This window comes from Pleurodeles waltl, chromosome 2_1, assembly GCF_031143425.1.
Source record: "Pleurodeles waltl isolate 20211129_DDA chromosome 2_1, aPleWal1.hap1.20221129, whole genome shotgun sequence".
Taxonomy (NCBI): domain Eukaryota; kingdom Metazoa; phylum Chordata; class Amphibia; order Caudata; family Salamandridae; genus Pleurodeles; species Pleurodeles waltl.
Window position 1 is genome coordinate 806,782,289 of NC_090438.1, and position 15,955 is coordinate 806,798,243.

The 15,955-nt window shown below is 43.7% G+C and overlaps 1 protein-coding gene across 2 annotated transcripts in view; it reads left to right on the forward strand.

The window, feature by feature from the left end:
* Positions 1 to 15,955, forward strand: part of C2_1H5orf22 (chromosome 2_1 C5orf22 homolog) — a 366,167-nt gene that overhangs the window by 146,726 nt on the left and 203,486 nt on the right. For both annotated transcript variants that reach the window (XM_069218592.1, XM_069218601.1), the window contains exon 3: positions 7,555 to 7,700. In XM_069218592.1, the coding sequence (XP_069074693.1) occupies positions 7,555 to 7,700 (146 nt within the window). The remainder of the gene's footprint in view (positions 1 to 7,554; positions 7,701 to 15,955) is intronic.

Below are 15,955 nucleotides of genomic sequence, written 5' to 3' on the forward strand. Positions count from 1 at the left end.
AATTCAGGGTATCTATGAACCCAGCCGTTATCAACATCATTTTGGTGCCCTGGGTGATGAGCTCTGTAGGCATCTTGTCACAAATCATGTTTTGCGCTTTTGAGTTATGCACCATCAGTGCACCATCAGAATTTTGCCAGAACGAAAGTGCTGAAGAAATCATTGTCATTGGAAGTTAGATAATGAGCGTAAATATAGTTAGGCTGTTGTACACCTGTCTCTTATGTGCACTCTATATCAAACATTATGTAGGCTTCTGTTTTGGTCTGGGGACGCCCTTCAACCAAGTAACACATGTGTTCTGTTTCCACCTGAAAAGACGCCTTACACCTGGATCATTTTTTCATTTGTGATCTTCGGCTACGTAGCACCCACTTCCGCTACAGTCTGTTTTAAGGATTCATCTAACAAACCGGTTGTGTATACTCGAGCAGTTTTGCAAGCAGTAACACAGATTACATGAGTGACATCTCACTTTCTACGACACAGCCATCCCTTTGACACATTTTCAGTGCATTTCAAAATGGTGAGTTGACTGAGTGTTGTCGATGTGGTCGCAATGGCTGGACACGTACTTTGCTCCTAGAAAACCCTTCAGGTTCAAGATGCATGATGGAGAACATAAATAGTATTGTTTTTCACACGCTTCCGGTTGTGAAGTGCTTCCAAGATCCGTTGTGGTAAAGAACTTTCACCGTAATGGCAAAATAGTTCCCAAAAAACCCTAGATCCCCAAAACTGACCAGTATGTCATGCGGTATTTCAAGCGCCGCCAGGGCGATGACTCTGAAGATCCCATGTGCTACTATTTCTGCCTTACTCTGTAAAAGATTAGAGAGGTTTTCTAGAAATTCCACAGCGTCAGACACATTGCAGGGCATTCGTCTTGTGAACAAGGGACTGTCAATGCCCTGCTTGCGGAAGCGTAGTTGGAAGAAATCATTAGGGCTTCCGTACTGTAACAACCACTCTTTGAGAATTTGTACGGCCTGCTGGATAGCTAAAACCCCCTGATCAAAGGAGTAAACAAACCTGATTTCTTCGTAATGCTCTGTAGCGTTAAATCTCTCTACAGTACTACTGTACCTTCTAACGCTCCCTAAAAACACAGGCTCTGAATCCTCAGATTGGGGATTGGTGTTGGAGGGTGAGCTCTTAGGTGAATCATTTTGGCGATGGCTCACTTTGGTTCTGAGCAGGCATATTTTTAAACCTCCTTGTAGCACATGTTCAGGCTTTCTTTAATTTACTTATTAAAAGCCTACGCTGCTTAGCGCTATTAGTCCACTTTTGTTTCTTACTGGCCCACCAGTTTTTAGGCAACCTCCTGCAGCCTATTTGAACGGTATTGGTTGTATTTGTGAGCTGTGACCATTCAGCTTCCCTTACTACAGACCCAGCAGCCGTACCTTCTAAGTGCTTTCAGGGTGTTCAAGTCTCTCAAGTTTACCCCGTGAACACCTGAAACATCTGGAGCTTCTGATATTCTCTCCTAAATTCATGTTTTGTGGCCTAGCTGGGGCTGATTTATATGATGCTGTCAATGTGTTTGGAACTTTTAGGCCTTGGTTGAGGGGTACTAGCTGCTTTTTGTTCTTGAGGACTCGTAATAACCAAAGGCTTTTAGTAAGTATATCTTGGACCTTCTTTTTATATTTTGACCTCTGGACAGCTTGTTGCGAAATGGGGTCTCTGTTTGGCAGTCAGTTTGCACGTTGTCCAAGCAGGAACCCTCGCTGTAGTCAGGGCAATGGAGATACACACTTAAGATAACCCCTGCTCACCCTCTTTGTAGCTTGGCACAAGGAGTCAGGCTTATGTCAAAGGCAATGTGTAAAGTATTTGTACCAACACACACAGTAATACAGTGAAAACACTACAAAATAGACACCACACCAGTTTTGAAAAATAGAGAATATTTATCTAAATCAAAAAAGACCAGATCGACAAAAATCCAATATACGCAAGTCAAGGTATGGATTTTCAAACAAAGTCTCACTCCATAGAAAGCAATGGAAAAGTTGATTTTGCACAACTTACCTGGTTTGCGTCAAAAGTAAAGCAGCACCATCGATGCGTCATTTCCTTTCTTGCCAGTGAGGCCGTGCGTTGTTTCTTCTTCGGTCTGGTAGGCAATGAGTCATTTTTCTTCCTCGCTAGACTGTGGTGCGTCAGTTTACAGAAGGGGCACCTCAGATGCGCGCAGGTTCACAATGACTTTGATGCCTTGTGGGAATGCATAAGACATCCGGTCACATGGTGTTAGAAAACCTTGCTGCATGGGGTTTGCGTCGTTATCAACAGCCACAAGCAGTATTTGCGTTGTTTCTCCAGCTATGATGCATCAATCTCCCTGCCGCGATGCAGGTGGTGCATCGAAAATGTCCCTGCTCGGTGTTTTGTGCGTGGATTTCAGTCCTTTTTCTGCCAACATCACCTCTCAAGGGCCCGGGGACTGGATGGGGCACTACTTGTCAGGGCAGGAGTCTCAGCAGAGAGTCCAGTTGCTGGCAGAGGAAGTCTTTGATGGCCCTGAGACTTCAAAACAGGAGGCAAGCTCAGTCCAAGCCCTTGGAGACTCTTCACAAGCAGGAATATACCACAAAGTCTGGTCTTTGTCCTATTTCAGGCAGAAGCAGCAATTGCAGGCCAACTCAGCAAAGCACAGTCACAGGCAAAGGGGCAGTACTCCTCCAGCTCCTCTCTTTGGCAGAGGTTCCTCTTGATTCTGGAAATAATCTAAAAACCTGGGGTTTGGGGTCCACTACTTATACCTCTTTCTGACTTTGAAGTAGGCAAACTTCAAATGAAGGTCTCTGTTGTTCTCAAGATCCTGCCTTGCCCAGGCCTGGTTCCAAACATACACCAGGGGGTTGGAGACTGCATTGTGTGAGGGCACGTACAACCCATTCGGGTATAAGTGACCACTCCTCCCTCCACTCTAGCTCAGGTGGCCCATCAGATATGCAGGCTACACCCCATCTCTCTTCGTCTCACTGTCTAGAGGGGATTTACAAACAGCCCAACTGTCAGTCTGACCCAGACAGGGAATACACAAGTAGGCAGAGTCACAGAATGGTTTAAGCAAGAAAATGCCCACTTTCTAACAGTGGCATTTTCAAATTGACAATTTAAAAACAAACTTTACCAAAAGATGTATTTTAAAATTGCGAGTTCAGAGACACCAAACTCCAGATTTCTATCTGCTCCCAAAGAGGGACTGCACTTAAAAGTTATTTAAATGCAGCTGCCATGTTAACCTATGAGAGAGATAGGCCTTGAAACAGTGAAAACTGAATTTGGCAGTACTTCACTGTTAGGACATGAAAAACATATCAGTACATGTCCCACACTGCACCCTGCCTATGGGGCTACCTAGGGCCCACCTTAGAGCTGCCTTCCATGTACAAAAAAGGGACGGTTTAGGACTGGCAAGTGGGCACACTTGCCAGGTCGAATTGGCAATTTACAACTGCACACACAGACATTGCTGTGTCAGGCCTGAGCCATATATATAGAGCTACTAATATGGGTGGCACAGCCAGTGCTGCAGGCCCACTACTAGCGTTTGATTAACAGGCCCTGGGCACCTCTAGGGCAGTTTACTAGGGACTTACTACTAAATCATATGTGCTAATCATGGAAAAGCCAATTAAACATACATTTTACACAGGGAGCACTTGCACTTTAGCACTGGTCAACAGTGGTAAAGTTCCCAGAGTACCAAAAACAGAAAAAGCGAATTTCAGCACACAGTCAAAACATGGGAAGCAGAGGCAAAAAAGACAGGAGAGACCACACCAAGGTTGCCAGATCTAACAACAGCTTTTTTAATAAATGTGGAACCGTTACTCTTTAGAGAGCTCCGTAGGCCTAGTCATGCTGGTAGGACACCTATGTCTGCAACGACTGATTCACAGGCTTGTAACACCTATCTTCTACACCTTTCCACCCTCTTAATTATCTCCCACTGGACATCCCTCAAGGGAAACGTTTTTGCTTCCTGCCTTTTCCAGTTTTAAGGTGTTAGGGTTCAGCTTGGGTTTTAGCTATCTGACAGCCAGTTGTATGTCTCTTGTATATGTCCCTAGTACATTTTGTTGGTCCAAAACATCATATTCTTGTGCATTAGCTACATCATTTGGGGGGAAGGGGATGTATATTTCCACGAAGCTCACCTAATACAGTTCTCTTGTTACCATCAATAAACCCATTCTGAAGGTCAGGATTTGGGTGGGTCAAAAAAACAGGGTCCCAATGCGAGCACCTTAGTGCTCCAGAGACGGTTCCCCACTACACGCTGTTTCAAAACTCTGATTTTGAAACCGACTCTATCCTCTTCTACTGTTGGGCTATGTTGAGGCGGGTGATGGTAGAGTGGGGCTGGTGGGATCGTACGCTCCTGGGGGTGTAATCAGTGACATTGGATATGAGGAATTTAAATGTTGGTCATAATAGCTTAGGGCCGCAGAGGTGTAGGAAGCACAGAGACTGGGAACAAGTGGTTACCGAACAGTTGATTGTGGCCCCTCATGGTCTACACCAGAAGGCCCACAGTGTGCGGCGGCTGCTGGTGTTTTAGAACTCTCCATCACACCTGTCATTCCCCTGAGAAGCCTTATACATGCTGAATAAGGGTCCTCTATGGTGTGATCATTTTCAAGTCTTGAGTCCCAAAGAGTATGCAGGATAGGTAAAGACAGTTTTGGGGATGGTGCTGTGGGGAGCACATCTACATTAGACACCTCAGATGTTGAACGTTTAGAGACCTGTGGATTATGGGGACCTGCCTGAGGTGTAACAGTATTTTTAAGGATAGATCTAAAGGAACTGTTTGTAGCTCAGGGACCACCGGCTTCTTCTTCATATTCTTTGAGGAAAGGCGATTAACTTTTTGCGTTTTTTCAATGGTTTTACACAACCCCTGCTGTTGTGTGTCTGCAGCTGGAAGAGCGCACCCTATGGGGTCTCCAGCCCTAGGCACAAATGGAATTCCTGTTGGAGTCGTCAATGTACTGGTTGTAGGCTTTACTTGTAAAGTGGTGAATGGGTTAAAATCTGTACCCGGTCTATCACAGTTATTTGCAAAGCCAGCACATGGTTTGTCCTACGCACTGTAGAGCTCTCATCCGTTGTTGACGTCTGGGTGTTTTAATGGGTCTTGGTGATGCCCTTTAGAGGAGTTGATGTCCGCTTAACCTTACACAGGACTCCTCCAAAGATCATATGTGACTGCTCTACAATGGAAACATAAAAATCCATATTAAATTTTATAACATTTTTTTTATACCCCCCAACCCCTTACTATATGGTAGGGGAACAACCTGTTTGAGAGAGAAAGGCATTAGGATTCTTTTGACTCTGCATTTTGTAAAAACACACCTGATATGTTCCTTTGGGGTGTCTCTTTCTTTATAGGAGGACCATCTTTAAGCACCGAAGACTTTTTTTTTTTTAGACCCCTCTTTGCACCCCTTTTTTTCTTGTAGTGCTACCTTTTTGCAAACTTATGCTGTCATTGTATGCCTCCAGGGGGTCTGTAAATAAAAAAATAAATAAATGTCACATTTACAATATAATACACAGACTTGACACGCTTTCTGAGGGTCCCACGGGGTTTTTGGACTGTCAGGGTTGATGCTTAGATAGCATTTACGCCAGGGCCCATTTTATTTACCTGCATGAATATCGGAGCTGTGTCTTGAGCATCTAGGATTTGCTGTAGCGCGTCAACCTCTAGCTGTACTTAGACGTCATAACCTGTAAAAAACACACATACACAAGAAAATAATTATTAGAAAAAAACAAATAAGACAGTGTTGTTGAGACTGGTAGGTTAACAATGGTCTCTGAACTATGAAGCCCTAAGTAGATGTACTTTGCTGAAAAGCAGCCATTTCATTGTGGGTCTGTGTTAGTTCTGGCAGATCCTGCATACAGACGAGACAAATTTGGCTTTAAAAACAACTCTAAAAATCACAGGCGGCTTTAGACCATAACTCATTTTGCACCACATTTTACAAACACCTGACAACGACTCATTTTGAATTATGTAGTAGTCAACAGTAATATAGTACTAAAGAAACATAACACTTTAACTTGGAAAAGCAACCACTCCTAGGAGACTGAGCAGTTAAGTAAAACACATGAAATATAAACACAGAGGGCACTGATTACCATAACATTTCTACACTGTTTGTTCAGAAGTACAACTGTGTATTTTGCATGAAAAGTTAAACATATGAACACAAGACTCTTGAAGTCTCTTTCAATGGCTGTTTTAAATTATGATCCTGAGTAGACCCTGCGCCCCTCTTAGTTTTGTGTTTAAGAGATTTACCGCACGCACAACACACATTAAAAAAGACAATGAAAATATGAAAAGGCGGTAAAACTGTTTCACAGGGGCACAAGCAGAAAGCTACAAGCGGTATATGAAATAGGGGCTCGGATTGGGTGTAAATTGTATTAAAGAAAAACCTGCTAATGCTCGTGGAATAAATTGCAGTAGATTAGTGCACAGCCAGTGAACTACCATATGGGCTTTCTAGGGCTTACCTTATGGGTGGCTTATATATATTGAAAAGGAAAGGTTATGCCTGGCAAAAGGTTTATTTTGCCAGGTCGAATTAACAGTTTAAAACTGGGGCAGGGTCTGAGATATGTTTTAAAAGGCCACTTTAGTGGGTGGCAAAATGAGTTCTTCTGGCCCACTAGTTTACAGGCCTAGGTCACTCGTAGTACCATTTACTAGGGCTTTATATGTGCCAATCAGGTACAGGCCATTTGTACCATGAATTAGGGGGAGAGCACAGGCATTTTACCACTGCTTAGCAGGAAAAAAATGCACATAAACCAAATGCCAACAAAAACAAATTCATAAAACAGGAAATGTGAAGGCAAAAAGCTTAGAAGTTGACCCTATGGAGAGGACCAAGTCCAACACCAGCTATGAGAGATTGAGTGCATTTACTACTGGTATGTGAACCGTCTTATTAATGGAAGGCAACAGATTTGTTTTTAAAGATTGAGGTGAGCTCAGTTAGTACAAAACCCATAATGAATGCAAAGTGTAAATCAGAAGAAAAATCATTTGCTACTCAATGACAGCCTGAGCATCAATATGATTTGTTTGTCCTGATGCCTCTGTTCAGGCACTCTTTATATGCGTTTGGTTTGATATCTCTTGTAATCATCATTCTGTGAAAATAAGGTTCTGGAAGAAGCACAAAACAAATCACCGGGTTATTTGTGCTATTTACCTCTTGTAGGGCTGTGTTTTTAATATCCTTTTTCACCCTTTGCAACGCACTACAACAAAACACGTTCACCTGTGTCTTTGGTAAAAATTGTAGTTGATTAAAAAAAATTGGACTATAATGCAACCACTGATTTAAAGACAGTATTTCACAGCCAAAGTTGGTGATAGTTTAACGACCTTGAATTATTTATCGCTGTTAAGTACTGATTATTGTGTTGTTTCAGCAGAATGCCTCAACAAGGAATACGTAGTTACTTGCAAAAACAAGTTTAAAAAGTTCACATTTTCTCTAGGTTCTTCCATTTATCTATCGTGCCATTGGTTCGAAGCATCTTCCCGACAGAAATCTCAGTTTTGTCCATTTGGATTCTCACCCCGACCTTCTAATTCCTGTGAATATGCCCGCAGACACTGTGTTTGACAAGGAAACACTGTTCAGGTGAGTTTTACAGTATTGAAACGTTTTGTTAAATGTTGAGAAATGGAAAAAGTAATTGCTAACCTGCGTATCCTTCAAACGGTTAATAGATTGTTTAATTGTGTGGGCATTTTTGTACAGCGCCTAGTTACCTACGGTGTTCTGGTGCTAGAACATGTCCGTTTTGAAGGAGTTTAACTCAAGTGATTAGTAATTCAGAGGAGTTGGAAGATCATTCCGAGTGACTTGTTTGAAAGAAAATGAATGATCTCCCATGTGAGATCGATGCCCATATGGAATTTTGTGGACAGCTTCAGAAAAAGACCAGTAGGCTGTGTCGAGACATATGCTTGAAAGCGACGAGGCCTCTAGGTTGTATAAGATAAAGTGTAACTGAAGTGCTTGAGTCTGTGCCAAGCAGCAGAGGTACTGTTTCAATGCACATCTTTTCTCTGCACCAGTATCACACTGTCTTAATTAGCTGTTTGATTATGATCTGAATGGACTTATATGGTTAAAAACAATTTTCACCTTCCATCAATTTAAGGGCCCTTGCAGTTAAGTGCATAATCTTGATGTCTACTCCGGCACAATGAATGAGAAATAGGTAACATATATTTTCCAAAATGCAGCAGATTGGTTTTTAGTGCTACAGAAATAATGCATTTGAAGTGCCTTTATTCTAGGTTTCTTAATAGTTATTATATATCTATATTTTGGCGACTCTGAACCCACTTCAGCCCTCCACTTGACCATGCAAACTTCTGTAAGGAGGTAAACGTCTGACTTTGTTTCCAAGGACTACTTTTCCCAGAATGCCTTATAAAGCGTTACAGATACTCTGTAGCTACCTTGTATTACTTTCCACAATACTGCTTATCGAGTTCCTCAAAGCGTTTGCGAAGGATGTCAGAGAGAAAGAAAATACAACCACATATGACTGGTTTTGTACATGACCCTGCCATTGGTGTGCAGCTACACGAAATGTCCTCCTAAGCGATAGTTAAATGAAACTCACTGTTTTGCACTGATGTGAAACTTTTGCTGTTATAACGTTTGATAAATTCCTCTTTGGTTGCAAAATTAGCACCTGCTTTTGCCAGAAAAGTATTGTGTGCATGCGCAGCATTGTTTTCGGTTTACCTCAAGGATAAAAGAGAACGTTTGTGAACTACTAAAATGTTAAAATACCTAAACGAAATGATAGTTCTTCTTTTATCACCGTATCTAGCAGTCTAAAGACATAAACCGTTTTTACTTTAGCGTGTCCTGTCTTTTGCTAAAAAATAGTTGACTGCATTCACCTTTCTAAGCGCTTGCCCTTGAAGTCGTGAACCACTGTGAACTTAATTTGACTACACATAGTTGAAGATACCTTAAGGCTGAGTATTTTTGAAATTTCAATAGAGCTGCTCTCCTGGTTTGCCTTTTCATGCTCATGCCTGGACAAAAAAAAAAAATATGTGCCATGAACCATATTGCAAGTCACAGTAGCTCTCTTCAGTAGGTCACCCCTAGATCCCTGTGTACCACAGTATTTAGGAAGGGGTGTGTGTGTGTGTGTGTGTGTGTATCTCTCCTACTGTTAGTCGCCAGTAGGTAGTTATAGTTAGGACCTAGTTCCCATAGAAAAATATGTTATTTGACTTGCCTCTATCTTTGCCACCATTTGATCAATCTTCATGAAATGTTCCCTCTAGGGTCTTGTTGTACATGGAAAGATTCAGGATGATCTGAAAGGGTGGGGAGGGGGGCAGAAAAAAATGTGTTTCCCATGGTAATTCCCATCCCATAGACTCTTTAAACATGCCTGCAGCCCGTACTGCTGGATGGAATTGCACCAAATTTGGCAAAAGGTAGCTTTTGGTCCACAGATTGCCCTTTTTAGGCGCAAAGCGCTGTGTCCCCTGCACTAATCTCTTTTTGGGCTTCTAACCACGCCCATGTCACGTCAATCACTTTCATTGGTTTGTGGGCTAGCCTTTTAAAATCCGCTGGCTTTCATTCGTGAAAGGCATGCCTTTTCTTGTGTTTAGCCCACTTACACAGCACCGGTAAACTACTAAAAACATACAAGGCTCCATGTTTTCAGAATGGTTTCCGGACTACTTTATCCTTTTATTTTTCACGCAGCACGATCGCGCCGGGGTTTACATAGCACGATCCCACTTCGTTTTTTTCTTTTAACTTGTGTGGCAAGAAACGTCGGGTTAGGAGTTTACAACGCTAATAGCTCTAACTTGAGCAAATACTAGACCCTTTGCATTGCAAATTCTTGTTTTATTTGGTGTAAATCCATTTAGTAGTTTTCGAGATATTAAAGGGAAAAGAAATTTGTATATCTATGGCCATGGATCCAGGGAGATCTCTTCCTAAGATCTGATTGTCTGCCAACACTTTAAAAAAGAAGTGTTGGCAGCCATTTTGTGACTTCAACCGAGTTCCCCAAAAAGTTAGGAAAACAAAGAAAAGGGGACAGGGTATGTTTACCCTTCACCCTAGCCTTGGTCCACGAGTCCAACTATGACTCCCCCCAAGGCTAAAAAAGGAATTGTTTCAAAATGACGGAGAAATCTATTGATTTCTCTGCGTGTATATATATATATAATGTCTCCCACTTTACAGAATGTTACAACCGGCGGGTGAGTCAGGTCCCAGGAGCATTGCCAGGTGAAAAAGGAGCAGGGTACACAGGGCCCCCTTGCCATGGCTTTTAGTAGCCCTGGAGATCACCAACTCCTCAGAGACCACCACTTCCCCAGGGTATTATTGTAATAATAGTGGAAGAGGTAGGTCCCGCAGACTCCTCTGCGCCCTGGGCACTGCCACCTCCCCGGGATAATGAGAGAAGAAAATGTGGGGGGTGCAGAGTGGGCCCCCCTCACCCCAGAGACCACATACTCTTGGGCAATGAGTGAAGAAAATGCAGAGGGTGCCACATGGGCCATCATTCACCCCAGGTACCACCACCTCTCCGAGGCAATGAATCAAGAATGTAGGGGGGTGCCACGAGGGCCATCCCGCGTCCTGGGGACCGCCACCTCCCTGGGACAATGAGTGCACCCTGTTGACCGCCACCTCCCTGGGACAATGAGTGCACCCTGTTGACCGCCACTTCCCTGGGGCAACAAGTGAAGAAAATGCAAGGCCTGTACTGTGGGCCCCCGGGGTACTGCCGCATCCCTAGGATATTGAGTGAAGAAAATGCAGGGTGCAGAGTGGGCGCCCACCCCACCCCTACACTGGGGACCACCTCTTCACCAGGACAAGGAGTGAAGGAAATGCAGGGGGTGCCGCGTGGGACCCCCTTCGCTCCAGGTACCGCTACCTCACTGGCAAAATCAATCAAGAATGCAGGGGTGCCACGCGGGCCACCCTGTGTCATGGGTACCGCCACCTCCCCAGGGCAATGAATACCTCCACACCAAGTTTACTCCACCTCCCCAGGTCAATTAGTGCACAGTGGGCCCCCGGGGAAGAGAGTGAAAACAAATGTGGGGGGGGGGTGCTGCTTGGGTCCCCCCAGGGGACCGCCACCTCCCTGGAGCAATTAATCAAGAATGTGGGGGGGGCCGCACGGGCCTCCGTGCCCCGGGACCACCATCTCTCCAGTGCTCAAATAACATGGAAGAAGGGGGTCCCTCGTGAGAATGCATCTTGCAGCACGGCCCTCTTATCCCCTGCACCCAGAGGACCTCAACTTCCCCGGGGCAATATTTTTAGACAAACAGGTGGGGTGCAGCATGCCCCCCCAACCCCCCTAGAGTACCACCTCCCCAGGTCTCAAAATGAATAGTATGCATGGGGTCAGCCATGGGGCAAAAAACTTTAAAGGAGGGGGTTTGTTGTAGTCTCCTGGCCCAGAGGACCACCAGCTCCCTGAGGCAAGATTAAAATAAAGGGGGGGGCTGCACAGCCCCTTTCATGGAGCCATACATGGCCCTGAGGACTGCCACCCCCCAGGGCTGGCACCTGCTGCCTTCCGAGGCACCTACCCTCGGGAGATAGCTGCTTGCCCACTCCCTTCAAGCAAAGACAAACATAACTCCGCTTTCAGCAAGCAGGAGCTATCAAATATCTCCCACTTGCTGAAAGAGAAGTTTTCATCTCTTTCCCTGCACACTAACATGCGTGAAGGCAAAGAGATGAAAAATTGCTCCTGCACAGATGAAACTGCTATTTGTAGCAGCTCCTTGCATGCGGAAACAATGCAGGTTCCCACAGGATATGGGAGCCGGTTGGACCGTGGGGCCTTGAGGCTTCCCCCGTGGTCCCCATAGCTATTTGAAGGGTGCTCTGGGTGGGGCCAGGGCACCAATAGATATGTGTGGCCTGGCTCTGAGGGATGGAGTACCTGGGGTCTCCAGGCATGGGGGGGATCTGTGCTCCCCCATATATATTTTTTTTATATTGTCCCAGGAAGGTGGTGGTCCCCCGTTCCTGAGGGGGGGTTTGCTTGAGCCCTCCCCAACATAGTTTTCAACATGTGGCCCCAGGGAGGTGGTGGTCCTTGTGGCGTTCTGTGCATATATATATATATATATTATTATTATTTTTGTTTATTTTTTCACACCAGTTTAACAATTAAGTCAAAGATGCGGCACTCACAGGATTCCGTCAGACTTCTTTTATTGCATGAAAAGACACCCAACAAACTAACACCAACGCGTTTCGACCGGGGAGGTGGTGGTCCCTGGGGCATTCTGTGTGTGTGTGTGTGTGTATATTTTTATATATATATATATATATATATTTTTTATGTAGGCCTTGGGGGGGCTAGGGGATGTGGGGGGATAGTGGTCCCTGAGAGGGAAGGTCTGGGCGGCCACCCTAATTCTTTATTATTATGTAAGGTAAGCCCTGCGGCCAACATGGGGTTGGATGGTTATAGGGGGGTTGGATTTACACATCGTAATTAAAATGACTTTATGTTAAAAAATAAACCATAGAAATTTTTTGAAAAAAGCAAAGATTAGAGGTACGTTATAGTTCGGATATAGAATTTTTAAAAACAGAAATTCACTTAAAAAACAAAGGTTACAGGAACATTATAGTTAGGCTCGCATTTTAAACAACTAAACCATAGACATTCACTTGTTATAGCTAGAGTTATTTAAAGTAACTATAACTTGTGCCCCGGGATGGTTTTAAAAAAGATGGTATGCTGTCCTGGGGTCATAGAGTTCATGATCAGGGAGATTTGTTTTTCTTTTAATGTTGCTCCCTGTAGCTCCCGCAACATAAAAAATGTTTGGTGGTGTCCCTACTTCTTATAGGGGCACCACGAGCAAGACAATGTGTGCTTGAAAAAAGTCTTAGGGCATTATGAGTGCCTTCTTGCTAGGCAAATAAATTAGTAAATATAAATATGGTGGAAGGGCCCATCCCCTGTGGCCAACATTCATTAAAAGGGGACTGGGCATGTGCCCCCTCCCCTCCCTGAGCCAGTACTGGTCCTGAGGACATTATACCCTGAGACCTAACGTGAGTGTCCCAGTAACACCCGGAGCACTGTTTTGCTGTTTTGCTGACAAAAATCTCTGGGGTGCACTTCTCAGTTTAAAGAAGGCATTTATTATTATTTCACCACAAGGTTCCTAAAAGGACATTAGCATGTTGAAAGCACACATTTAAAAATAGTCACAACAATGAAAGGAAAACATACCAAAATGATTCTCCACTGCAATTTACATAGCAAATATATGTATTTATAATATACTGCAAAGCAAATAATGAAGTAAAAATTAATCACCGTAGGGCCTGCCAAGCTCTTCATATTTCTCATGCCAGCAAGACGATGACCCCGTTCAACTGCGAGAAAGAGATCTCCACCCTCACGGGACAGATATCAGGCATTCGACTTCTAAAATCCTGACTGAGGTCTCTCACTCTCTCACTGTCACACTGGGTCTTTTTATATCTTAATAAAACAAAAGGAGCTTTCTGGAAAAAAACCCTCATTTCACAATTCAAACATGCTGACTAGTTTAGGTATGCTTTGAAAATAACACGTTGGGGTTTGGCCACAATCCCAAGGTGTCAAATCAAAATAAGGCCGTTCTCTGCCGTCTGAGTACATACTTATCAACCAAAGCCCTCGTGAGAAAAAGCACGAAAACAAGACGGAATGCACAGTTAACAATGTGGAAAAGTATGAGCAGATTTAACATGGCAGTGTCTAATGCTATGATAAGGTCAATAGGCTGCTAAACTGAATAGAAAATGTAGTCTGCAACTGGTGAACACTAGACAGCTAATCCAGGTGCAAAGTGGTGCTGCACAAAGTCAGTGGTCAAGAACACATATTTCAACACATATTTCACTACATTCTGTCCTTTGATCAATTACTTTGTGTACTTCTCTCTTATTTAGTAAAAATAAAAAATAAAAAGATTATAAGCCAATCAGATATGCATTGTATACAGCAAAATAACGAAATGATAAAAGCAATCACTATAAAGCAATGGAATTGGATTAACGTATTGACCTTATAAACAGTTAAACCAGACACACCAACAATGAAAAGACTGAAGCTTATATATTCTGATTGGGAAAATAACTGATTGAATTGTGTCTCTAGGATAGCACGTTGGTGTAGAATTAGATGGAAACTTCATGAGTCCTAATCATGTAAAGGTACACGGTCCACCTGTAAGGTTTGCTGGAATATAAGTGTCCCCATACGAGAATAGTCAGCCAACTGGCAATTTAAACATGCTTAATGAGACAAACAGCAATCATCAGATGATCACAAGCCATGGGTTAGTTTGAGGAAAAATGTAATCAGAGGTTGGCAGAACATCCATGGTACTCTGCATTGTTTCCATGCAGAACTTTGATCTATGAAGCACAATTAGCGCTAAATGGATCAATGGGTTTTGTACTTTAAAAGCAGCAGGAGTGTTGCACAATGGTGATCAATCAGGTTCAAGTTGGGGGTGCGGTCCCTCCCCGACCCCACAGGCAAACGCCCAAAGGGAGACCACACAGCACACTCATGGTCAGTGGCAAGTCGTAGTAAGATCTGTAAAAGAAACCAGTATGATTTTTCTTGCCAAAAAGATTTGTCATCTGAAATGTGCTCCAATGTTTCCTTTCCTTGTTTTATAATCAGCAGGACGTTATTGGGGCCCTTTACTATAATTTCTGCAGGTTCTGGAGGGCCATTTGGGGATTTAACCCACACCATAGCACTGAGGTTTTTATCTGCTGCGCTTCCCTTCCCTTGCACTGTCAGAAGGGCTGGGGCAGTCCCCTTCCTCACCAATCCTCCATACACTGCACTTATGACAAGTTTGACGATTCTGTCTCCAATCTGTATGAATAAATCAGCCTTTCCACTATTTAACAGAATAGCTTTGATTTCTATCTGTCCTGGTAACTTTCCTCTCCCCAGTTGATCTTTGACTGCTTGTGGGACAGTTCCCTGTTGTGTGTGCTGATGAATAGGGCATTGCAAAATTATGTTTTTTTATCAAATCTAGGGGAATGTGCATCCCTCCAATCTCTACCCAGCTGTAAGTGGCTTTTTCTCCCAGGTGTTCACATTTCTGGTGCGCCCACTTAGACATCCCCACCAATTCAGAATTCTGGGTTGACACTTCTGCCTCTGAAATGTTGTCTTTGTTGTCTGCAAGGGAATTGAGCCAGCGTTCTAGTGAGCCAATGGGACAATGAGCATCTATGACTTTACTCTGTTCTAACATTTCCCAAATTTCCTGCCACAACACACCTCCTTTGAGTGAATGAACCAGTTATGTGCATGCCATGTGGGACGCCAAATGGCTAATCCATTAGTAGTGAACCAAGAATCAATATAAAAATGACAAGTCCCAAGCAGCTCTTGCTTTACAGCTTGATACACAGCGTACAACTCTGATTATTGGCTACTTTTTCCTTCTCCTGTGGTGGTCAACAATTTTTCATTAACTGGATTGTATGACACTGCTTTCCAATGTCTTTTGGTACCAACAAATTTGAATGAACCATTAGTAAACCAAACATGCTTCATGTCCTCAGGGGACAAGGATTCAAATGGTGCACTCCATTTCACTGGTGACTCTTTTACCTGTGGTACCTCCTGTACCCTCTCCTCATCCTGTACAGGGGCTTGTGACACCTGTTCATGTAGGGCTGAGTGCCTGCTGGTCCTACTCGAGCCATGTCTTGTATGTACCATTTCCAGTGTATGATGCTAGCCTCTTGTGCATGTCCTATACGGTGAGATTTAGGTGAACTCATCCCCCACTACATGATTGGTATTTCAGGTCTCAGAA